Source organism: Macrotis lagotis, chromosome X (assembly GCF_037893015.1).
Source record: "Macrotis lagotis isolate mMagLag1 chromosome X, bilby.v1.9.chrom.fasta, whole genome shotgun sequence".
Lineage (NCBI taxonomy): Eukaryota > Metazoa > Chordata > Mammalia > Peramelemorphia > Peramelidae > Macrotis > Macrotis lagotis.
This window is the reverse complement of record NC_133666.1, coordinates 122,206,569-122,232,020: the sequence shown is the minus strand read 5'-3', so window position 1 is coordinate 122,232,020 and position 25,452 is coordinate 122,206,569. Positions and strand designations below refer to the sequence as shown.

Genomic DNA, 25,452 nt, shown 5'->3' with positions numbered 1-25,452 from the left:
GAGTCACTCAGTTAATGTGTATCTGAGATTATATTTGAGCTCATGTCTTCATGACTTTAGCTCCAGTGCCAGGTCTAGGTAGGCTAGATAAACTCTATAGTCATAGATTATAAATCTTATAGAGCTGTAAGTGACTTTAAATAGCATGAAATCCAACTTCTTCATACTCCAGATGAAAAAAGTGAAGGCAGAGAGGTAGACAGGCTACTGTTGCCCTGTTTGAGGATATATCATTAGCAAATGGAAGACCTGGGACTTGAGCCTGGGTGTCATGAACATTCAGTCTAGAGAGCTTTCTTGCAACCCTGAAATTCTATAAATTGAATAATAAATCTCATAAATAGTTTTGAGGACTCCCAGATTTGACAGGGAAAACACAATTTAGAGCCGGAAAGAACTCTATAGGTCATTAATCTCTCTCCCTCCATTTTCATCTTTTGTAGATGAGGAAAATGAAGTCAAGGAAGGTAAAATTATTCACATGCACACTTAGTAACTAAAGAGAATCACAATTTGAACCCAAGCCCTTTGACACTAAATCCAGAACTCCTTCTATTACGCCACATTTCTTAACTACTAACAGGATACTACTATTTTGAAAATAACATCTCTGCCTTTTTCCTCTCTTGGAAATAGCCACCAATTTAGAGTTAGAAATTTTAGAGCTGAAGGGAACTCTATAAATCATCTCAAAGAATTTTTTTTTGGTGAGGTAATCAGGGATAAATAACTTATCCAGAATTACATAGCTAGGATGGGTCAAGTATCTGAGACCAGACTGGATTCCGATCCTCCTAACTCCAAAGTTGGTATTCTATCCACTGCCACCTAACTGCTTTCCCTCCTTTTTTTTTCATCTTATAGAATTTTACACACATCAAAGGAAATGTCTCAGAGATAATTTAGCCCAATTTTACCATTTGCAGATTAGGAAATTGAGACCCAAGTAAATAACAATTCAAACAGGAACTGAGACCTATCTTACATAGCCACAGCTGACAATGATACAGTATAGTTAGGCTGGAAGACAAAATCAACGTACCTTCTGATTTGATCCTTACAACAATTCTTCGAGGAAAGTGCTGCTAGTATCCCTATTTTATAGGTGGGGGACACAGCCTCAGAGACTTGCTTGTGGTTGGTCACACAGTTATTAAGTTCCTAAAGCAGGATTTGAACCTCATTTTTTGAGGTTCATTTGAATTTCAGTATTTCTTTTTTTTTCTTTTTTTTAGGTTTTTTTTTTTGCAAGGCAAACAGGGTTAAGTGGCTTGCCCAAGGCCACACGGCTAGGTAATTATGAAATGTCTGAGACTGGATTTGAACCCAGGTACTCCTGACTTCAAGGCCGGTGCTTTATCCACTGAGCCACCTAGCCGCCCCAAATTTCAGTATTTCTAACCTCAAATCCAGCATTCATTTCAATCATACCACACACTGCTTATACAGAGTATTCAGAAAAATCTCAGTGCAGTACTATTGTTTATTATTATTATTAATAGCAGCTAACATTTATACAGCATTTTATGGCTTTCAGAGTGCTCTACAAATAAGATTTTATATGTATGTATATTGTATATTTATATGCAGTAACACCCCCAACTTCAGAGAAAAAGGATGGGTGCCACTGCTACAAAACAGCACTCTCTTATCTTGTTCTCCTTTTCTTCTGTACCCTTCCTTCTCTTCCCTTCCCCACTCTTCCCCTCCTTTTTCTCTCCCTCCTTTCCCTGGTCTCCCCCTTCCTTCCCAACTTGTCACTCTGATGGGTTGACAACTTCATCGAAGGAAGGGGAGGGGAAGGGAGGGGAGAGAAGGGAGAGGGGCAACTGTCCAGCCATCCAGCTCAGCCTGAGGCCCAGAGCAGGGGTTCTCTAAAAAGGGTCTGCTACCGTACTGGCTTCTCTTCCATTCTGTCGACTCCCTTCTCCAAGGTCAGGGAAGATGGAGAGGTGGGAGCTGTGGGCTGCTGCTGTCTCTTTGGTTTTCCTCTCTATCCAAGCATTTCCACAGACAGACATTAAAATCAGCCCAGGTGAGTGTGGACTGGGAGGTCTGCAGAAGGGAGAAGTCTTAACTCTTCTTTTCAGGGCATTTTGCAAAGGTCAGATGAATGCAAATTAGATCAACCAGAACTCCTTGGCTTTCAGAGACTGCTCCTGTTCTTTCTCAGTGGTTCTTAACACCAGAGTCAGTACTGGGTTTGCTCAGCTCTGTGACAGCTCCCATTCATAGGGATTATTCTGGACACAGGTCAGCTCAGTCCTAGAGCCCAGTGACATGATCCAGATGCTAGCTGTAGGAGTGTAAACTGAATGAATGACTGGACCATCTGAACCCAGGTGGTATGGGGAAATTATTTGTTTTGCTATTGTAGAGTGATTTCAGTATGGGGAGACTTCAAGGGCTAAGGGGCATTGACAGATGTTCCAGAGAACTGAGGGTTGCCAGACTTCTTGAGGAGAGAGTTCTAGCAACTGCTGATCTATAGTTGGTTGGGTTGACTCTTAATTCACAGTTTGAAGCAACAAGAAGTTTCAAATTAAGACATGATATGATTTAATGGAAAGAATACTAGACTTGGCATCAGGAAAAATATAGTTTCCAATCTTGCCTCTGATGACTATTTACAAGTCATTCAGCAACGTTATCCTTACCTTCAAAATAAGGATGATAAAACCATTAGCTACTTTAATGGGTTGTTGTGAGGAAACCTTAAAGAACTCAACAGATATGATTTATTACTTATTATCTCCTATGCTTTATTGAGGCAATATGGCATGGTGAGTTAGATTAGTTGTGGGTTCAAGACTTACTTTTGATACATATTAATTGTGTGACCTTGAGCAAATCACTAATTCAGGGAACTCTCTCACATTTATCAATTTCTACTTGATGGAGGCAATTTCCTCACTAACAGCTTATTCCACCAATGAAATTACAGGTCTTATAAAAATAATAGTAATAGTAATTTAAAAAATCCTGTTTACTGAACTCTTATGAAGTTTTATAGCAAACACTTTTAAAATCAATTGAAAAAAATTGCACTTTCCCTAACTATTATTTTTTATATTGATAATAAATTTGGGTTCTCAAAGGCTATGGTGCAGAAGGCAAGGTAATACCAGATTAGGAAGGGGAAGAGAATAAGTATTTATATGATCCCTATTATATAAATGATTTTATTAAATATTATTTCCTTAAGTGGTGCTCACAATAATCTTGTGAGGTAAGTGATGTTATTATCCCCATTTTTACAGTTGTATAAATTGAGGCAAAGTGACTTGTTTGGAGTCACACAACTTGCACAGCTGGTGTTATTTCCATTTTAGTTGAGGAAACTGAAGTTAAGCAACTTGCCCAAAGTCACCTGACTTTGTGCCTAAGTGCCTGAAGTTAGATTTAAACTTACATTTTTCTGATTTCAAGTTGAATCTCTTTCTACTGCACTACCTCCTAGCTCTAGGTAGGTGGACAAGTTTAAAGAAAGGGAGAGACTAAATGTCTTATCTGAGAACCAGTCTGGCTAGGTTCTAAAGAAGTTTATTACCAGGTTAACTATAAAATGATGGATTTTCAATCACAGCAACTCTTTTTTTTTTTCAAGGCAATGGGATTAAGTGGCTTGCCCGAGGCCACACAGCTAGGTAATTATTAAGTGTCTGAGGTCGGATGTGAACCCAGGTACTCCTGAATCCAAGGCCGGTGCTCTATTCACTGCCCCACCTAGCCGCCCCCACAGCAACTCTTGAAGATCATTTCATTCCTAGAAGGGTGATCTGACTTTGTGGAGGCAGTGTCCACATCACCACAAGGGCAAATCCTTGGTATATTGATGTAAGAAAGCAATAAATCTATCCTCAGAGTTTTTATACTTTATCCCTTTGGTCCTTGCAACAACTCTGTGGGGTAGGCTGTGCCAACATTATCATTCCCACTTTACAGAGGAAGAAACTGAGGCTCCTAAGAGCTATTCCAAGGTCACATGACCAATAAGTAACTCTAGTGGTATAACCAGAATATGTGAATATGTAATACATCTTGTGATCCCAATTCTGGTTCTCTTTCCACTTTCCTAGGAGTTAGAGGAGATTAAGAGAGTAAGAGTAAATGATTTGCCCAGGGTGAGCACAACTATCAATGGAAAAGCACTAGAATTAGGGCTCTATCCCACCTTTGATATTGATAACCTATGTGTCCTTGGTTAAGAAACAGCCCTGTCCTGAGTCTTGGTTTTCTCATCTATAAAATGGAGATATTGGACTATATGACTTTGGAAGACTTCTCACCTGGGATCCTATCAACTCTCACCCTATGAATTAGGCTTGTTGATTGGGAAACCATTAAAAAGTAGGAAAGAGGAAGCAGCTTAAGGGGGTGAGTGGTCAAGGTAGAAATAGAATGCTTCATTGAGGCAACCAAGTAATGCAATGGATAGAGCATGGACTTAAGATCAAAAAAATCTGAGTTCAAATCACACATCAGATACTTATTCACTATGTGACCCTGGACAAGTCTTATTCTTGCTTTCTCCCTGACTCAGTTTCCTTAAATGTAAAATGTGGATAAAAATAGTACCTACTTCTTGGAGTTGCGAAGATCAAATGAAGTAATGTTTATAAAAATGCCTTGTAAATCTTAAAAGTGTTATAGAAATGCTAGTTATTATTATTATTTAATCCCAGTAGAAAAAAATATTTTTTTTCACCTCCAACTCCTAGCACATTATCTCGTAAAAATTTAATGGATGTTTAGATGAATGAATGAGAATTTGAGGAATTTATTGTGAAAACAAAGGGGGAGAACAGAAAAGAAGAGTATGATGAGTTTGGCAGCAGTCCAGATCTGCCCAGTCTCAGAAGGCCCAGAAGACTCCTGTCTGTACAGATTCCCTAGAGTCATATATTTTAAAAAGGAAGGGCAACAGCCAATTGTTGGGGAACTCTTTTAAAGATAAATTCCAGTACTCTCTTATCTTAGTGTATTTGGGGACTCTCTAGGGCAGCAGAGGGAGAAGGAGCCCCCAAACATTCTTTATCTCTAGGAGAAGACTGGCCCTGGTTCTTTCTTCTTGTCCACAGCTAGGGACAGGGAGTAGTCCTTAAAATTCTCAAAGCTGAAGTATTTTTGTCCCCTGGGGTGATGGGAGGGTCTGAAGTCAGCTAAGTGATGCTATAAATAGGGCATTGGGTCTAGAAGACCTGAGGTTAAATTCAGTCTCTGGCAAGTCTTAGGCAAGTTACCTAACCTCTGCTTGCCTGTTATCTCAACCATAACATGAAAATACCTACCTTACAGGATTGGTGGGAAACCAAGTGAGATAATATTGTAAAATACTTACCACAGTGCTTGGCTCATCATAGATATAATATATCTTGTTTCTCCTTTCTTTCCTCCTTTCCTCCCTTCCCTCCTTCCTTCCCTCCCTCATTCCCTCCCTCCCTCCCTCCCTCCCTTCCTTCCTTCCTTCCTTCCTTCCCTCCTTCCTTCCTTCCCTCCTTCCTTCCTTCCTTCCCTCCTTCCTTCCTTCCTTCCCTCCTTCCTTCCTTTTTCTTCCTTCCTTCCTCCATCCCTTCTTTCCTTCCTTCCTTCCCTCCTTCCTTTCTTCTTCTTTCCAGAGAGTGTGGGATGGGGATAAGATTAAACCTGTGATTTAAATTATATAGAGAAGTCCAGAATGACCTCTATCAGTGCAGGCCATCATTTTCTTTGTCATTCGTTGTCTCTGAGCTACCTGGAATGTGGTGACATCCCAATGTCAACGGCCATCATATGACAGCGGTCAGACTAGAATCCACATGTCCCTAGTTTCAAGGCTCTATTCGTCCTACCACACATAAGAAAATAAGGGAACAGAGACAGGATTGGAGGAAGACAGTTCTACTTATAAGTCTCCAATCTCCCCATCCCCTGTCCAGAAGACAAAGAGACTCTTTCCCGGTCAATGCTACTGAGTGACCAGGGTCTTATGACTCAGCCATAACTTCAGCCCAGAGCTGCCTCCAAATGAAGTCCCAGCAGGGCAGAGACAACTATGGAAATAGAATCTGTTCCTACCACCTTCTTTTCTCTTTTATTTCTGTTACTGATCTCAGTGGGAGGTAGCAGCCCATTCCTGAGGCCTTCTGTAGCAAGCAGCTAGATTGAGTGGGAAGCTGACTATTTTTTTTCTTTAGAAAACTAAAAAACAACAAAACTCCTCTCACCTTTCCTCTCCCCATCCCCAAATAAACCCAAAGCTTTCAAAACATTGAATTCAAATACAACAGGTGAAATCTGTGGGTGACTCAATACATAATATCTGACCAAAGGCCACACAGTTTGTGTTCCCTTTTGTATATGTGGCAGGAAAACTGGCTATAGTTTAATAACAATTGCTTGCATTTAAGTATTGCTTTATGATTTTCAAAGTAATAGGAGAAGGCAACTTTACTTACAGTTAGCAATCTCTTGAGCCCCTGCCCAGCAAAGATTTTTTTTGTGATCTCTACTACTGAGTGACCAGTGACTTAGAACTTAGTTTAGAACTTCTGACCAAGGCCAGCCAGGGAGGTCAGTATTTAATTCAGAGGTTACATTTAATTCAGAGGTCACATTGCAGAAGTCATATTTAATTCAGAGGTTAGTCAATAGGTAAGCATTTTTCAAAACATTTTTCCCAATTATATGTAAAAACAAATTTTTATACTCATTTTTTAAATTTTTGGTATTTTTTAAATTAAAATTTTAATTTTAATTTTCTTCCTCCTTCCCTCTTCTTCATCTTTGAGAAAGCAAACAATTTGAAATAGATTATTCATGAAGCATTTATTTGGCACCTACTGGGTGCCAGGCACTGTTCATTATTCTCAGGGAGCTTTTTTTTTTTTTTTTTTTGCAAGGCAAACTGGGTTAAGTGGTTTGCCCAAGGCCACACAGCTAGGTAATTATTAAGTGTCTGAGACCGGATTTGAACCCAGGTACTCCTGACTCCAGGGCCCGTGCTTTATCCACTACGCCACCTAGCAGCCCCTCACTGTTCATTATTCAAAAGGAATGCAAAAAGTATAAAAGACAATCCTTATTCTCAAGGAGTTTACAGTCTTAATAGAAAAGCTCACAGCCATCTTAGTTAAGCAAGACAGCATGATAGTTTTGGAATCAGAGGAATTTGATTCAAATAAATTGGGTTTTAATTTGTATGCCAAATAATTTGGCCAATAATTTCATTGCTCTGGACCTCAGTTTCCTTGTCTGTAAGATGAAGGAGTTGATTAGTCACCCCCCCCCTTCTGAGAGACAGTCTTATGAGATTTCTGGTTTGGGCAATTGTAAATGGGAATTGAGAATCTGGGACATCTGCTTGGTCTAATACGTTATTTCTATTTCTCCATCTCTCATATCCACATCCTTCTCTCTTCTCACACAGCCACTCCCTTAATGAAAGCTCTCATTACCTCTCACTTTGGTTTCTGAGGTCAAAAGGTGGTGCAATGAATAGAGCCTGGAGTTTGAGTCTGGAAGATTTGGATTCAAATCCCTGTCTCACTTAATATCTGTGTGATCCTGGGCATGTCACTTAACTTTCTTGTCCTTCAGTTTTATCATCTATAAAATTAAGAGATTGGGCTCTGTGGTCCTTTTTAGTTCTAAACCTGTTATCCTATGAGTCCTAGGTTTAAAGAGAGAAAACAGCTCTGGCCCAAGGTCAGACAACTACAAAGTGGTAGAGCTTGGATTTGTACTCACATTGTCTGACTCCCCAAATGTTAAGAATTATGAGGGTTGTTAGAGATCATCTAGCCCAAATCCATTATTCTTTCCATTTTGATCCTCCCAACATCCTGCATCCTGGGGCCATAAACAGTGGTCTTGACCTTTGTCTTGCCATTGAACTTCAGTGACTCTGGAGTGAGGCTAATGACTTTATGCACTTAAATTCAATTCATCATGAAGTCAACACATCACCTTCCTGATGTCATTGGTCCTCTTTGAAAAAAAAAGGGCAAACAACAACAGAAACAGCAATCTTGGGAAAAAGGAATGGGAATATTTTCCTTATGACACTGGAATCAGAAAAAAGATGACTATTTCTATTTCCTGCAAGTTCATTTTTCTCCAAGTTCATTCCCAAGGAGGAAAGAATAATAGAGAATGAACTTGGAGAAAATCAAGAAAGCCTTTGGGAGAGTATTTCCTTTGCTTCCTTTGTCCTTGAGTTCCTTGATTTGATGAACTTTTGCCTTATTCTGGGTGAGGGGAAGAGCCCAGGAACTCTAACCCCTTTCATCATCTCCACACCATAATGAGTGTGTTGTACCACCCTTCCTTCTACCACTCCTTTTTGTCTTGTCTCCCTTAATTAGAATCTAAGCTCAAGGGCAGGAACTGTCTTTCTGTGTTTACATCTCCAGCATTTAGTTAGTACAGTTCTGAGCAAGTATCTAGCCATCCCATCTATTCATCTTTCCTTCCTTCTTTCTTTCTTTCCTTCTTTCTTACTTCCTTTCTATTCATCCATCTATCTTTCCTTTCCTTTCCTTTCCTTTCCTTTCCTGTCCTGTCCTTCTTTCTTACTTTCTTTTTTTTTAGGTTTTTTTTTTGCAAGGTAATGGGGTTAAGTGGCTTGCCCAAGGCCACACAGCTAGGTAATTATTAAGTGTCTCAGACAGGATTTGAACCCAGGTACTCCTGACTCCAAGGCCAGTGCTTTATCCACTACGCCACCTAGCCGCCCCCTTACTTTCTTTCTATACATCCAACTACCTAGCTATCTGAAAATCACTAACAAATTCAAATCAACATACATGTATAAATACATGTTATGTGCAAAGCACTAAGCTAGATACAAAAATAGAAAGGATGTAGATCCTGGCCTCAAGGAAGTTATTCTCCAGTGTGGGAAAGATTTGCCCAAATCACTGTAACATATAGGGAGAATGAGATCATTTCAAAGAAGTCCAAAATTCTACCATCATCCATGGAGGGAAGGATTATTTTCAGCTTGAGGAATTTCAAGATCTAGAGAAGAGTTGACACATGGATCATGTCTTGAAAGAAGAAACTTCCACAGATGAAGATAGGGGGTTCACAGACCCCACTTAACCATGGTCACAGAAAGAACAAAGGCATGGAAATGAAAGAAGACTAGACAAGAACTGGGATCTGAGAGTAACCCTGTTTGACAGGAACATAGATTATGAGTAGAGACACTGGTAGAAAATTAGGTTAAAAGGGTGATTTGGAGTAAAATTATGGTGAGCCTTGAATATTAGGATTGGGGAGTCACACTTTATTTGGTAAGCAAAAGGAGTCATGGAAATTTTTTGAGTAGATGAGTGACATGATCAGAAACTGTGGAAATCTTTGTCACAGTGAGCCATATGGGGTTGGTTATAGATGAAAGGGATGCACTAGGCTAAAGTCAACTTAGGATAAAAATGAAAAATCCCAGAATGATAAAGAGGAGATTAAATGATTTGCAAATTGGACCTAATTTATTATTGCTAAAGACTCAAAAGGCTCTTTTGCACCTTTGTGCTCCCTTAGCTAACGAGCCTTGACTATTTAGAGGAGAAAGGATTAGTGCTGACCTGTCACAGTCCAATTTTTCTGCTATATTTAACTGAAAGTATCCACAGCCATCACTTGCTCCATGAAGCAAATCAAATTAATAGAAGGAGATGGGGAAAAGTGTCCAGAGAAAGGTATAGGGAGGTCACATCTCACGCATCTTGTTTTCTACACCTCATATTAATTACTGAAATGTTCTTTTGGCTCCAAGAATTTAGGAGAGGCCTGATCAGTCACAGGAACAAGATAGCTCCTTTTCAAAAGCCCTTCTCTTATTTCAGGATCTCTTTAAGGATGTAGTAGTTATTGATGTTGGTTCCAGAAGATTTGGGTTCAAGTGTTGTAATTGTAGAACCCTTAGCAAATCACTTAACAGTTTCTCCATCTATATAAAAGGATAAAAAAACCTCATACTATCTATGTGAAATGGGTATTATGAGGAAAGTGCCATGGCAATTTCAAAGGGCTATAAAAATGTCACCTACTTACTGTTGTTTATCCTTCATTCTTTAAGAAGACCTATGATATCAGGACAGTGATATCTTTGACTTTTCTTGTAACTGGATTTTAGTGAAACAGAGCTGTACTTAGTCATCCTTGTCTCCTCCAAAGTCTCCATCAAAGGGTTAAGACAAAAGCCAAGAAAGGTGATGGCTCAAATAGATAGAAAATGATGACTTGGAGTCAAATCAAAGCTCTGCTATTCAATAATTGTGTAGACTTGGACAAGCCATTTAAAACCACTAGTTTTCTCATCTGTAAAATGGAGATGATGATATCTGCATTTCCCACCCCAGAGAGTTATTTTAAGGAAAACGTTCTATGTGTTGTGAAGTTCTATATAAAGTTTATTGAGTTTATTATTATTGGTCACAAGGACTATGTGACCTTTTTTTGAACTATTTGAAATACTATAATATACTATAATAAATAGTGTAAATAAAATACTATAATATAAATACAAATATTTGAAATACTATATCCACTCTTTATAAGCTTTGTGAAATGAGTGGGGGAACATCTCATTCATATTTGTCTCTTCTTCAATATCTGTTCCTGTGATTTCACTAGCTTGGAGATGCCTAGGGTAGAAACTCCTATTTTTGACATCACTCAGCAATTCATTTATAACTTGCAGCCTTAGAGAGTTTTTGGAGATAATGAAATAACTGACTTGCCTCAGGTCTCAAAGCTTGTATGTATCAGAGGAAGGACTAAATCTAAGTCTCTTGGGTTTCAAGGCTTGTTGATCTTTTATCCATGACAATACATTGCCTTATACTGGCCATAGTAGCTATTTAAATATTAGATGTTAAAAAACATTTATTGGATCAGCTGTCTGTCAGTGGATAGATCACCAGCCTAGAGTCAGGAAGACTCCTCTTACTGAATTCAAATCTGGCCTCAACACTTACTGACTGTGTGACCTTGGGCAAATCACTTACCTGTCGAAAATGGACTGGAAGGGTGGCTAGGTGGCGTAGTGGATAAAGCACCAGCCCTGGAGTCAGGAGTACCTGGGTTCAAATCCGGTCTCAGACACTTAATAATTACCTAGCTGTGTGGCCTTGGGCAAGCCACTTAACTCCATTTGCCTTGTAAAAACCTGAAAAAAAATGGACTGGAGAAGAAAATGGCAAACTACTCCAAAGAAAGCCCTAATTGAGCTCTTGATGAGATGGACACAACTGAAATGATTGAACAACAACAAATATTTATTGAATAGAATTATGTGGAGAACAGTCATAGAATTATATAATGTTTCCTTAATTATATAATGTAAAGTTTAAAAGGTGGTTAAAAGTCATCTAATCTAATGTTCTCCCAAACCAGAATATTCTGAGGACTAGTAAATATATAAACTGTTTACTATGAGTCATTCCATTTGTTCCTGCTAAACTCTAGTGCAACAAGCACTAGAGAAGAGGGACTCAGGAAGGAAGAGAAAGAGGGTGAGAGAGTAGTATTTTTAAGGTTAGAGGTTGTTGTATTTTTTAAGAAGGACTCTTTCTAATAAAAAATTTTCAGAGAAATAGAAATTTGCCCTAGATTAATGATGGTGCTTAGATTAGTGATTGGGACAATTGAAACTAAACTTTTCATTTTCTAAGTTATGAAATTGAAAGTCAGGGACTTATCTATAGTCACTTAGCTAATTAACCCCAAGTCTGATTTTGAATTCAATATTATTTTTGCTACAACACACTAATTCTCTCAACTTAAAGAAACAAACAATATAAAACTAACATAGTATCTTGTAAAAGAGTATCTTAGATGATATTCTTGAGGGACATTTTGTTGGTAAAGGAATATATTAAAAAGCAATTTTAAGGAGTGGCTAGGTAGTGCAGTGGATAGAGCACCGGTCCTGGAGTCAATAGTACCTGAGTTCAAATCCAACCTCAGACACTTAATAATAACCTAGCTGTATGGCCTTGGGCAAGCCACTTAACCCCATTTGCCTTGCAAAAACCTAAAAAAAAAAGCAATTTTATTAAAATGGATATCTATCAACCTTCTGTGTCTCTTGGTGAGAGTTTTTTGGTTAACTGTACTTTCCATTTAATTTGAATTTCTTTCTTCCATTGAAAGTACTGACCTCTGTTGCGGTTTTCTACTCCTTTGGATACTTTTTCAAATGTGGAAAATTATCCAGGACTAATTCAAAGGCATCACTACATAGGTTTTACGTAAACTATCCTCCTTTTTCTCCTCCATCACATCTTGAATGTCTCTCACACTTTGCCAAAGACCCCACAACTACAAATGTCTATAGCAGAAAAGGAAGTAGTAGTAGTGGAGCAAACTGGTCAAGGTTACCTTAATCTAGAAAAGACTGACCTAGTATGGCAATTTCCACTAAAATATATACCTGGCAATACAACCAACAAATGTTATTTAATCATTTTATGAATTGGCATACATAGTAAAAATATTTTAAGTACAAGATTAAGTATTAAGAGATCTGGTTGATTGTTCTAACTCTCCCACTAACCAATTGGGTATCCTTGGCAAAGCCACTTCCCTCAGCTTTGGTTCTCTCATTCAGTTCTCTTTTCTCACCACATCCTAGAGCAATTAAGTAATTTATGGAGCAGAAGACCTGGAGACAAGATAACCTGAGTTCAAAACCAGCCTCAAACACCTGCTAGCTGTGTGACCCTGGGCAAGTCATTTCACCTCTATCTGCCTCAGTTATCTTATCTGTAAAATGGAGATAATAATAGTACCTATCTTCCAGGGTTGTTATGAGGAGCAAATGAGATAATACTTGTAAAATACTTATCACAATTCATGGTTCATAGTAGGCTCTATATAAATGTTAGCTATTATTATGTAAACATATATACAATATCTTCAGTAATAGCTAATGTCTTTATTTTTTAAATGCAAAGGAGAAGAAACAGTCCAAACATCTCCAAATGCCTTCTGGTTTTCTTTTTTTCAAGCCATGCCAGAGATGATTCAACCTTTTCCATGTCCTCTGTTCTGGATGGAATATGAAGGTTACTGCTATAGATTCTTCCCTCTTAATAAGACCTGGGCCGAGGCTGACCTATACTGTGCAGAGTTCTCCATCGGGACAAAGTCTGCCAAATTGGCTTCCATTCACAGGTAAGTTTAGCAGGAACTTGTTTCCTCTAGGTACCTCTAATGCCCAAGATATTCTTCTTTTGTACTTGGAAGAGGTTGGGTAAGAGTCTGAGGAAGATGAGTAGGGGATAAGTTTTCCAGGTTGTGTTTCTCTCTTGTAATTGAAAATAGATTCTAGCCAGTGCAATTTCTTATTGAAATCATTCTTGCCATTATAAGACAAATATTCAAATTGTTAGGGATTCATCTTGGAAAAACACCACCAGAAGTTGAACCCTGAGAGAGGATCTTAAGCATTCTGATCACATGGTTCACTCAATCGATTTTTCTCTAATCATTGTTGCTCTAGACACACACACACACACACACACACACACACACACACACACACACAAACACACAGAGTCTTAACCTACTGAAACGGTTTGCCATTTCCTTCTTTGGTTCATTTTACAGATCAGGAAATGAAGCAAAAATGACTTGCTCAGGGTCAGTCATAAAGCTGGTAAATGTCTGAGGTCAGATTTGAACTCAATAAGATGAGTTTTCCAGATTCCAGGTCCAGCATTCTACCCACTGTGCCAACCACCTGCTTCAGACCTTAACTACCTCACCTTGAGTTGGTCTTCTAATTCCCTCCATTTACTCCAAAACAAGTGCTGTTGGGTTTCTCCACAGAAGGAGAATCTGTTGACTGCTGCAAGAATTCCTTCAAAGGCAGATGGAATAAGGGGGTGGTGTAAGATACTTTTCCTTCTCGAATTCCCTTGAAAATCTTGAGCATTGGGGATGTTTCTTGCATAGGTGTGCTCCACCTGGATGAATGCATCAGTTGAGGGAGTATAGCCACACATGTGTGCAATACTCCCACTACAGAGGAATTTCTTTTGTTAGATTAACTAGATTTTTAAAAGGGAGTTTATTACTCAATGCCTCGATGGATCTTCTAATCTCATCAGTATTGAGCTCTCCTAAATTATTTCCATCAAAACTTTCTCACTTCTTAAGTCTGTGGACCCTTGCCCATATCTTCCCTCAAGTCCTCTATAGAAGATCCACACAACATACTATGATTTTTAAAAAATAATTGTAACAACTCATACAGTAATTACTCTGTCCATTGTTTCACTTCCTCTTGATATATTATTAGCCTTTATTTTTTTTTTTTTTTGGTAATTTAGACAAGTTTCTACCACCTGCCTTGTCTCTTCCTCTGGTCCTTCTCCAGAGCTCTCTCCAACTTGAGCCCAAGGAGCTTCCTGGAATATGAACTTGCCATCCAACCTCCATATTTCAACTTCCATTGGTCCTTCCCAAGGCCTTCTCTAACATTAAACCTTCTCCAAGGCTGGCTGAATGGCTTTGGGATAAGACTTTTCCCTTCCAGCCCTCAGGGTCTTGTCCAGCCTCAATCATCTTCCCCACCACACTCCATAACAACCTCCTGACTACACATTCTCTTGTTTCTGCCTGCTGAAGAGATGGATTTCTTATTCTTCACAGGGCACATCACCAATAATTAGGGGTTTGGGACCCTGAGGGAGATTCTTAAGCAGACTGATCTCATTGGTCTCCCATAGGCTTTCTCTCCAATAATTGTGGCTCTGTCTGAATTTTTTCCTCTGCAATTATCTTTGGTTACATCACTAACCCCTTATACTTGCCCCATTCTTGTGATTCTGAACCCCTGATGACCCATGTACACCCACACATAAACACACACCTGCCATTTTCAATTCCTTATTACATGTTCCTTTACTGTCAATCATCTCATCCTAATCTTTCTAAAGTCTCACTTCAGATGTATGATGTACTGGTGAATGCCTGTTCCTTAATTTAAAATTTTATTTTTATTTCAAATATATTTATTTTAAATTTCTTCTCTTGTTCCTTCCATCTTCTGGCACTCATTGGGACACGGATTTCTCCAGTTAATACTACTTTTTTTTAGGTTTTTGCAAGGCAAATGAGGTTAAGTGGCTTGCCCAAGGCCACACAGCTAGGTGATTATTAAGTGTCTGAGGCCGGATTTGAACTCAGGTACTCCTGACGCCAAGGCCGGTGCTCTGTCCACTGCACCACCTAGCCGCCCCAATACTACTTTCTTTAATACCTTTTCTACTATTGCATATGCTTTCTCTCATATGCCCTGAATCACTGGTCCCTCCTGGCTTCATGCTAGGGGACTTCAAAAATATATATTGACATTTCTCAAATGCTTTAACTTTCCAGTTTCTCAGTCTACTTAATTACTATGACATACTTCTCCACAACATCTCAGCTACACAAAAGATGTTCATAACCTCAATCTTATGACATATGTTCTACTTTTATGTTTATGAACCTTCATTTTATCATAGTATTTTATCATCCCATGTTTCCTTAAGGGATTTTTCCATTCTCTTTGGCCCTTGATTTTTTCCCAGGTCTAGACCTTTTGCATTGGTTGCATTTGCTCCTCTTCTTTATCCAAACTCCCCAATGAATCAAGTCAACTCTATACTATCCTCTACTCCACAATCCCATACTCACCTTGCCAAACTTATCGATTACTTCCATCATTCTATCTTTATTCCTATTCATGTACTTCTTCATAGAGCTAGAGAGAATCATGGAACCATGCTAACAAAGACAACTACAAAATTATGTCATCATTTGAGCCTTCAGTGAAGCAAAGCAATAGTTCTCCTCTTCTATAATCATTTCACTATCCTACTCTCCACGATGACTGTTATACTATAATCATTTCACTATCCTATTTTCCACAATGACTGCTACAAATATTCTGTTCTCTCCTCAAACCTCCCATGGAGCCTCTTGTCCCCTCTCTCAGAGAAGAACCTCATTTCAAACTTAACCATGGAAATTGAGACCATTTACCCAGAACTTCCTCTTTTCTCCTTCTCATCTCACATTACTCAGATATCTTCCTCTACCATCTTGTCCTTTACTCCAAACATGAATGAAGACATGAACTTTGTCTATACCAAGATCATAACCAAAGTCTATATGCACTTAAAAGCCCACATTTCCTCATTTTCTCCACTAGATTGCCCCTCTTATCATTCCCATTTTGTCTTCAATTTCTCCATGCCTGCTGCCTCCTTCTCTATTACTTATAAGCATGTCTGAATTTCTTTCATCCTTCAAAAACCTAAACTGATCCAAGTATTCCCTACTTGTTTCATTCTATAACTACCCTCTATTTCTAAATTAAATTCCTTCAATGCCTCCTCTTCTAGTCTATTCTAAACACTCTGCAATCTGACTTCTAACCTCATCCTTTGACTGAAATTGTTCTTTCCAAAGGTATCAGTGAGCTATTAATCATCAAATCCAATGCTTCTTTCTCAGTCCCCTTTCTTCTTGAACTTTCATTTCTCACTGTTGTAAAAAAGTATCTCGATATTCTCTCCTCTCTAGGTTTCTGTGACACTGTTCTTTCCTGGTTCTCTTGTTTGACTTCTTAATCTTTTTATCTTTTTCTTACTCTTTATCCTACCCAGTTGACATTTTATTCTCTCTCCAATTATCCTTTGGAAAATCTAGTTTTTCTGGGTGTAATACATTGTTTTTCTTCTGGCACATCAGATTATAGAATCACAGAAATTTAGATTTTTCTACAATATACTGACAAATGGTTATCTAATCTCCTTTAGAAGATCATCAATGAGGGGGAAATACACCATGCAATAGAAGAGCTTTTGCTTTTGGACAGCTCTAATTTTTAGGAAGATTTTCCTGTCATCAAGTGTAAATTTGCCTCTTTGTTACTTTGTTACTTATAGATATGATAATATTAATACTGCTACTTATAATTATGGCACCTAGCATTTATATTGTACTTTAAATTTGCAAAGTGCTTTATAAATAAATATCTCATATTTTATACTCACAAGAATCCTATCCCATTTTACGAATGAGGAAACAGGTAGAGTTTAAATAACCTATTCAGGGTCTTCTTCCTGATTCTGAGTGTGTTACTTTCTACACCAAGCTACCTTACTACTTCTGGTTCTGCAAAGAGACCAAATCTTAATCCCTTTTTTTCCCAATGCATTACTTTAAATAATTGAAAATACCTGTCATATCCCATTCTAAGTCTTCTCTAGCTCTTTCAACCAATTCTTCTCTGGTATGCTTGCAAGGCTCTTCATCATTTTTTCCTGTGACACTTTTCAACTTGTCAATGTCCTTCCTAATTGTGGCACCTATCACTGAACACAATACTCCAGATGGCTGACTCCAGATGCCAGAATACTAAGAGACTCTCACCTTCCATTCCTGGAATATTTAGTTTGCAGCCTATCAAAACCCTTAACTCTTTTTATAGTAATAGTAATAGTAATAATAATAGTAATAATAATAATAATAATAATAATAATAATTACTATTTATCTTGTGCCTGCTAATGCTAGGAACTGTATTAAATGATTTAACAATGACATGTCATTCTCACAGTATCCCTGGGAGCTAGATACTATTATCATCATCATTTTACAGTAAAAGAAACTGAGGCAGACTGAGGTTGTCACTTTCCCAAGGTCACACAGCTAGTAAATGTCTGAGGACAGATTTGAACTCAGAACTAGCCTGATTCCAGACCCTGTGCTCAATCCTCTGCATCACCTAACAAATGAGATCTGTTTTCACCAGGCATCCCCCCATCCCTATATTTAATGTATTTTTTTAGTCCAAGCATAAGACTTAACATTTAATGACAAATAAGAACAAATGGATGAATATTTCTCTGTTGTGAATGGGTTTCTTTCCTGTCACACAGAATTCCCTGGCTATCTCCAGAGTATTGGAGGAATGGAGTGATTCTCATCATTTACATCTCAAGGCACTTATTACTTCTCAAGATGAAGATCCCAGTAGCACCCTGTTCCCTCCCCCCAAATTCTACTTAAGCATTCTCAGACTAGAACCATAGTGAGTAACACTTAGTACCTAGATAATATTGCCCCTTTATAATTTATATGCTTATGTGTATTATGTATTATGCACAGCAATAAACACACACACACACACACACACACACACACACACGAATAATGAACCAGAAAAATTCTGAAGTGAAACTGAAGGGTCATTCCCCTACCAAAGAAGAAAGATCCTGTTCATTTAGGTAAAACTATATAGGGCTTTTGGACACTAAATTTATTCCTAAGGATAAGTAGAAAATTCAAACATACCAGCAGAAGTAAATCTGGGTAGTTGCCATCAGAGCTAAGCAAAAGGTGTAAAGAGTGTAGATTCGGTCAGTATGCCCTTCATCTCCAATTCTTTAAGTAAGAAATAGAAGGAAATGAAATAATGCATGATTACTTTCATATATGGAGGAAGGAAGGAAGTTGTCTTACCCATGGGTACTATTAATTATCATCAAAATAATAATATTAATAACTGACAAGTCTATGATCTCATTTGAGCCTTATAACAACCTTGTGAAGTAGGAAATAATTAGGTTCTTTTTTGTCATTTATAGATGAGAAAACAGAGGCTCATAAAGGTTAAATGACTTGCTTATGGGGACAAAGGTACAAATATTGTAAGTGGGATTTGAAGCCAAGGCCACCTGACTTCAAATTCAGCATGATATTAATTATAAAAAAGAGAGAGGATGGTCTCACCACTACCACAACCAGTAAAAAAAAATCATGTCTTTTTGCTCCAATAGGTGTCTATTACATAATAAAAAGAAAAGAAGCACACACAGAGTCATATATGTACATATACATGCATATGTTAACTTAAGGTATAAGTCTAACTTTGGAACTTCCCATCTCCAACCCTACCACTCATTAAATTCCAAAGGAGTCTATCTGACTCAGGTGTCTCTCCATTCCAGTCCATTCTCCACACAACTAGGTTTTCCTAAAGTTCAGACCTAACCATGTCACTCCTTTACTCAATAAACTTCAGTAACTCCCTATAACCTCTAGGATCAAAGTTACTTCCTCTGTTTGGCATTTAACCTGGCTCTTTCCCATCTTCTCTGTCTTTTAACACATTATTTCCTTTCATATATCCTGTAGTCCAGCCATACTGATCTACTTACTCTTCCTCACACATAACTCTCCTCCTCCATGCCTTTGCCCTGTCTCCCATGCCTGCAATGTTCTCCCTCCACCCTTGAATCTTTTACTTCCTTTAAGGCTTAAATTAAATGACACCTCTTCTTAAGTTCTTTAACTACCACCCCAGCTTCTAGTGCCTTTCCCTCTAGGACTATCTTCTCTCTACTTTATGTTTTATTCAATTTCTATATATGCTGTTTTTGCTTTTTCTTTGAATTCACAAGCATCATAAGAAAGTCGCTTGGCACATAGTAAATGTTTAATAAATAAATGCTTTTTGGTTGCTCAATCAACTGAAAAAAGTTGGCCTAAGACTAGGTTATCATTTTCTTCACAGTTGGGAGGAGAATGTCTTTGTGCATGATCTTGTAAACAGCTGTGTTCCAGGAATACCAACAGACATCTGGGTGGGACTTCATGACCGGAGACAGGTGAGAATAGAGCTCATCTACTGAAACCACACAATCATTGAACATCTGATATATGCATGATGATTTAAATGTATGGAAGGGTATGGTTCTTTTATCTGTCATTTTAGCAAAAATCCCAACCTAGGATTTATATTGTATCCCTGTCCTAAACCCCATTGGTATGGGAATCTCTTCTTACTTTTATGAGGAAGCTCTGCCAAATCCACCCTACCCCTCATGCAAGCAGAGGATATTTATCTACATCAATGAGGAGTTACGGGGTGACTAGGTGGCGCAGTATGGGGAGGCTAGGTGGCACATTGGGGGCGGCTAGGTGGTACAGTGGATAGAGCACCAGCCCTGGAGTCAGGAGTACCTGAGTTCAAATGCGTCCACAGATACTTAATAATTACCTAGCTGTGTGGCTTTGGGCAAGCCATTTAACCCCATTGCCTTGCAAAAACTAAAAAAAAAAAATGAGGAGTTACACTATTTTGAACTGCATAGACCTAGAGCATTTCTCTAACCATAGAAACATAGAATTTTAGCATTGGGACAGTCCTTAGAGATCATTAAGTCTGACACCTACCAGAGATTTGAAATGCCTCCGTAACATCCTGACAAATTTCCATCCACTTTCTGCTTAAAGACTTTCCTTTCCAAGGAATTCATGACTTGCCAAAGTAGTTTATTCCATTTTCAGACAGTTCTGCCTTCAAAAATAACTTCCTTTAAATTCAAATAGATTTAGCACTTTAAGGTTTACAAAGCGCTTTACAAATATTACCTCATTTGATCCTCACAATAACCCTGAAAGATAATTGCTAATATTATCCCCATTACAGAGAAAACTGAGGCAAAAATAAATCAAATGACCAAAATCACACAACTGGTAAGTATTAGAGGCAAGATTTCAATTCAGATCTTTCTGACCCCAGATTCAGCACTCTATTATACCACATAGCTAATTGTGTGTGTTCCCATCAAAGATACAGATTGAAACTATTAAGTTCTCCACTTCAGTGAATCCACTGAATTGCTGAATAATTTCCTCAATTTCTCTTGATACCCTTAGGATATGGAGTATATGGTCTGTCAACTGAGTATTCCACTTTCTCTACATGACCAATCCATATTATTTTTTATCGTATATTTCCTTCTTTGTTCAGTGTTCCTGATTTTTAACTGAAATTTTCTTCATTTCATTTGAAAGCAACCAGAATAAATTATAAAAAAAAACTGTTTAATCCTCACATCTGCATACTGAAATATGTATCATAAATAAATTCTTGATCTTCTTACATGCCATTTACCCCCTTGTCTTGTGTGGCATATACAACAGGAAGGTCAGTTTGAATGGACGGATGGCACATCCTATAACTACAACTACTGGGATGGAAATCAGCCAGATGATGACATCCATTCTTCCCTTGAGGAGGAAGACTGTGTTCAGATCTGGTACCGACATAATAGTGGTAGGTATTTTCAGATGATGGATAGGGTTATAATTGGACAAGAGAAGAGAATTGGCTACCCTGGGTACAGCACGGACTGGGGATGAAGAGCTGAAGTGGCATTAGAAGACTCAGTATTAGATTAATGGAATTAGAAGGAATAGTCACTTTCTCTTCTAAAATGAATCTAATGAGCACTTCTTGAATCAGAAGGGGGCTTATGGGTAGATACCACCATGATGATATCAGAGTTGTTACTCAGCCAACTCTAAAATGTATTGCTACTCTAAGGAAACCAAGAAATTTGAGCTTTGAGACCAAAAAGTAGCAACTATAGCCTCTAATCTTAAAGGCTACACCAGCAGCTTCCAAATTAGGGCAGCATTCAAGCAGTAGATAATAATGAAAAGAAGCACAATATCTTTGTTTATAAGGATAGTCAGGGCAGTTAGTTGCTGGGCTATTTGCCTTGAAAGAAGTAACACAGAAATATGTTGATGATAAAATAATGTAGTTTGGGATCTCTGTTATTCCTGGATGGATGTTTCTGTATATTGTCCCTGAGTTATATGGTGGACTGAGCTGGTCTGAGCTATGAGTAAAATCCATGGAGTCTTTGGAGGAGAGAATGTAGAAGTGTTTGGCAAAGATGAATATATGCCAGCCAGAAGGTTAAAGGTAGCTGCATTCCTGAGGGCCCATTCCAAGTCCTTTCCTACTCTCTCAGTTGTGCCTAGGTCAGAGGTTAGAAGCCAAAGGACCCTTACAGTCAGCATTCTTAGGACTCTGACTATTCAACAGCAGCACCATTTTCCTTCTCCTATGACACAAAAGGTTGGTATATAATCTTTGCTCCAATCAAACTTACTTTAGCTGTAGTTGCCTTGTCTGGTTTTGAAAATGTTCATTAGCTACACAGAATTAAGAAGAAATACTTTGGGTCAATGATTCTCCCTCCCATTCCTCAAATGTGAGCTGTGATATACAGAAGAAATTTCTGGAACAAAATATCACCAAGAAAGAAACGAATTATACATGGAGAAACAACCAGAGGAAAGGTTGATTCTTGTAATTAGAGCAAAGATTGGTGGTCTGACCAAATGTGAATGAAAAAGTTAGAACTGTATTAAAAATAAAAATGGTAATGATGACTGCTAAAACTAAAAAGAAAAAAAGGAAACCAAATGCCAATGAAAGAGATCTGAAATAAAATGCAAGAGGAGGTAAGAGGAAGAAAGGAGGTAGGGAGTAAGGTAGGGAGTAACATTCAAAGGAGAGAAACTTGGATCTTGGCCCAGAGAAATTAAAATCTGTGTAGCAAGAGTCTCCAAAAATTCAAGAAAATAGGATAATCCTTTTCAGTACATACACTATGCAAATAAAATGTGATATCTCAGTAAATAGACATAGTCCAATAGCCTTCTCATTTATTTCTATTGGGTCATATTTATTGCAGACAGATTTACAGCCATCAGCAGGACTATTAATTAATCATCCAGCGTTTATTAAACATCTACTAGGGTAGGGGTTCTTAATCATTTGGGGGATTATGGAACACTTTGAATATCTAGTGAAGCCTATGGACACCTTCTAAGAAGAATAGCTAGTGACTACAATCATAACAGATGGAAATTTTAAATTTCACTTAGAGGGTAGTGGAAAAATAAAGACATAATTTTTTTCCCATCTAAGTTTGAAGACTGCAAAAATCTGTCTGTGAATGTAGACCCACAATTAAGAACACAAGGACTGTCTGAAATTAAAATATACTATGTGGTCCCATCTTCAAACAGCTTATAACCTAGCTAAAGAATAATGTATGAGATACTAAAGAATGAGCCAGAAAATATAGCATAAAATCAAAATCTAAGAGATTAGAAGTAGATTAGATTAGAAGTACAAAATGGAATTTGGCTAGATGAAAGATTTTAATTGAAATATTTTGGAATTTTGGAGTAATGAGTCAGGAGAGGCTTTGCATAGAAGGTCGGACTTCAGTTGGATTTTAGTGGGGTTTGACTTGGGACACAAAGGAAGGTGATTGTAATGGTTGAGGATTGTGAGAATTGTGAGGATGGTGGGGATGGCGGGAAAGTAGAGCAAGATTCCTCCTACTCAGTAAAAACATTGACACAGAGATGTTAAGCCATTTGTATAAGGACTCACAGCACTGATTTGGAGATGTGTGAAAGCCATCCCATCTACCTATGAGTAGAAAATCATTATTATGGTCAAAAACAAGAGGGAGAGGCTAAGAAGCTTTGCCAGGTTTTGGATGAGGGATATAAAGGAGAGAGCACAGGACTGGGCTGGTTCCAATTCGCATATTAAACTGCTACATAACTTTGGTCAAGTCACTGAACTTGGTGGTGTTCCAGATCTTCAACCCAAGCCTCCTTACCTTACAATAGTGTTGTCAAAATGGAGCAAGAGAGATGTAAAAGAACTTCGGAAAGTTAAAAGGCATCATACATATACATTATTATTAACAATTAAAAGGGGGCAGCTAGGTGGTGCAGTACATAGAGCACTGGCCCTGGAGTCATGAGTACCTGAGTTCAAATTCGGCTTCAGAAAAATTACCTGTGTGGCCCTTGGACAAGCAAGCCACTTAACCCCATTGCCTTGCAAAAAATCTAAAAAAAAAAAGCAATTAAAAGAAAGATGCTTCCTCCTCTGTGGTTAAAAAAAAAGGGGGAGATTGGAAGAGAGCTTTTATTAAGAGCCTGCAATGCATTCTAATGGGGGGGGGGGGGGGGAGAAGGGCAAGCAGGAAAAATTGGGAGAGCCAGGAAAGAAACTATGTCTGGGCACTTCTTCCAATGGAGGTCCCTCTCACAAATGGGAGAAGGGGCTGACCACAGAAGCAGAGGCAGCTCCATAAGTAGCTGGGGAGAACATGGAAAAGTTGTGTGAACTACCTAAGTCAAGGCTCATTTCACACTTTTTGGGAGGGTTTTTATTTCAAAGAGCAACCTTAACCAAGACTTTTTGTTCTGTCTCTCTTCCACAGCTCTAAGATCGTGGAATGATAATGCTTGCAGCCAGAAATTCCCGTTTGTGTGCAAGATCCCATCGAGGTCAATTAATTGACCAAGTCTCCCCATCAGAAAAGATCTTAGACTCTAGGTCCTTCTAGCACTGCCCGGTGGAACATTGATGCTCTGTCCAAGTTATATCACAATAAAGGCAATTCTTACAGAAAACAATGAAAAACAAAGCTTAGCCTCATTGAATGGCACACACACACACACACACACACACACACACACACACACACACACACACACACACACACACACACACACACACACACACTTTGGAGCCTAGTCTCACTTCTGGGATCAACAAGGTGTGACACCTTGGGCAAGTCACTTTCTTTCCATGGGTCTCAGTTTCTTTCTCTGTAAAATGACTAGGCTGGACCAGATAATGTGGAAGGTACCTTCTAGCCCTAAAATTCTGATTTCCTCTCATTCTTTGCCCCCTCATGGACCTGCTACAAATTTTTCTTTCCCCCAAGCTGTGGCTCATGATGGCAAATGCTGGCTAGAAAAATCAACTAAAGGGAAGAAGTAAGGAAGGGAGAGCCTTATCTAAAAACAACTCCATGTCTCCATCTGGAGTTTGTAAAGTTGAAAAGGAGGACTCGTTAACCTTTTAGTCCAATTAAAACAATGGCCTAAAAGGTGTAGGACTGACAGAGTCTGAATCACATTCTGGCAGAAAGAGCAAGCAGGCAGCAGTGTTTTCTCAAGTGAATGAGGCTGTGTTTACTGTTGAAGTTTCAATGCTCTCATTTGCGTTTGTGGTGTGGGGAATATGGCTTTGTTTCTCATGAGAGAAAGTTAAATTGCAGAAGGCTGAAGAGAAAGACTGGGAATTAGGACAAGAGATGCAAAACTCTAGAAACACAGAACCATACCATTGGGCTCATCTAATCCAACCTCTCATTTTACAGAGGAAGAAACTGAGGCAGGGAGTATAAATTAACATTTCTAAGTTTACACAACATACCAATACTTTTGACTCCTCCTTTAGCACCATTCTCACTGTACCCTTCATTTCTGAAGAAATAAATGCTATTTGCAAATCATTTCTGGTTCTGTTGATAAACTTGGGTGGGGAGTGGGGTGTTGCTTTTGAATGTTCTGTGAAGTCATATAAAATGCCTATGATTATTCAAATGATCTTTCCCTAAATAAAATAAGTATGTACTGCCTTGAGTTTATGAGTCCATTTACTTTGTCCAGTATGACTCTAAGTGTTATGATTCTCTTGTTATTTTGTTGTTCTTAAGTAAGATGGATCAACCTGATGGAAATGCTATTAGGTAGTTTGGGGAGGGCTGTGGATCCC

At 38.4% G+C, this 25,452-nt stretch overlaps 1 protein-coding gene across 1 annotated transcript; it reads left to right on the top strand.

Annotated features, from left to right (window-relative positions):
* Positions 1–1,880: 1,880 nt before the first annotated feature.
* CLEC19A (C-type lectin domain containing 19A) lies at positions 1,881–25,189 on the top strand. Its single transcript, XM_074204548.1, has 5 exons — positions 1,881–2,035; positions 13,002–13,167; positions 19,567–19,660; positions 20,982–21,114; positions 24,107–25,189. The coding sequence occupies exons 1-5, from the start codon at positions 1,945–1,947 to the stop codon at positions 24,184–24,186; spliced, it is 564 nt and encodes a 187-aa protein (XP_074060649.1). The 5' UTR covers positions 1,881–1,944; the 3' UTR covers positions 24,187–25,189.
* Positions 25,190–25,452: the final 263 nt, after the last annotated feature.

Bases quoted from the DNA above. Each gene is read 5' to 3' on its own strand.
- CLEC19A (XM_074204548.1), top strand. From the start codon at position 1,945: ATGGAGAGGTGGGAGCTGTGGGCTGCTGCTGTCTCTTTGGTTTTCCTC. The intron at 13,168-19,566 runs GTAAGTTTAGCA...TTTTCTTCACAG, and splicing joins AAATTGGCTTCCATTCACAG to TTGGGAGGAGAATGTCTTTG. The intron at 21,115-24,106 runs GTAGGTATTTTC...TCTCTTCCACAG, and splicing joins CTGGTACCGACATAATAGTG to CTCTAAGATCGTGGAATGAT.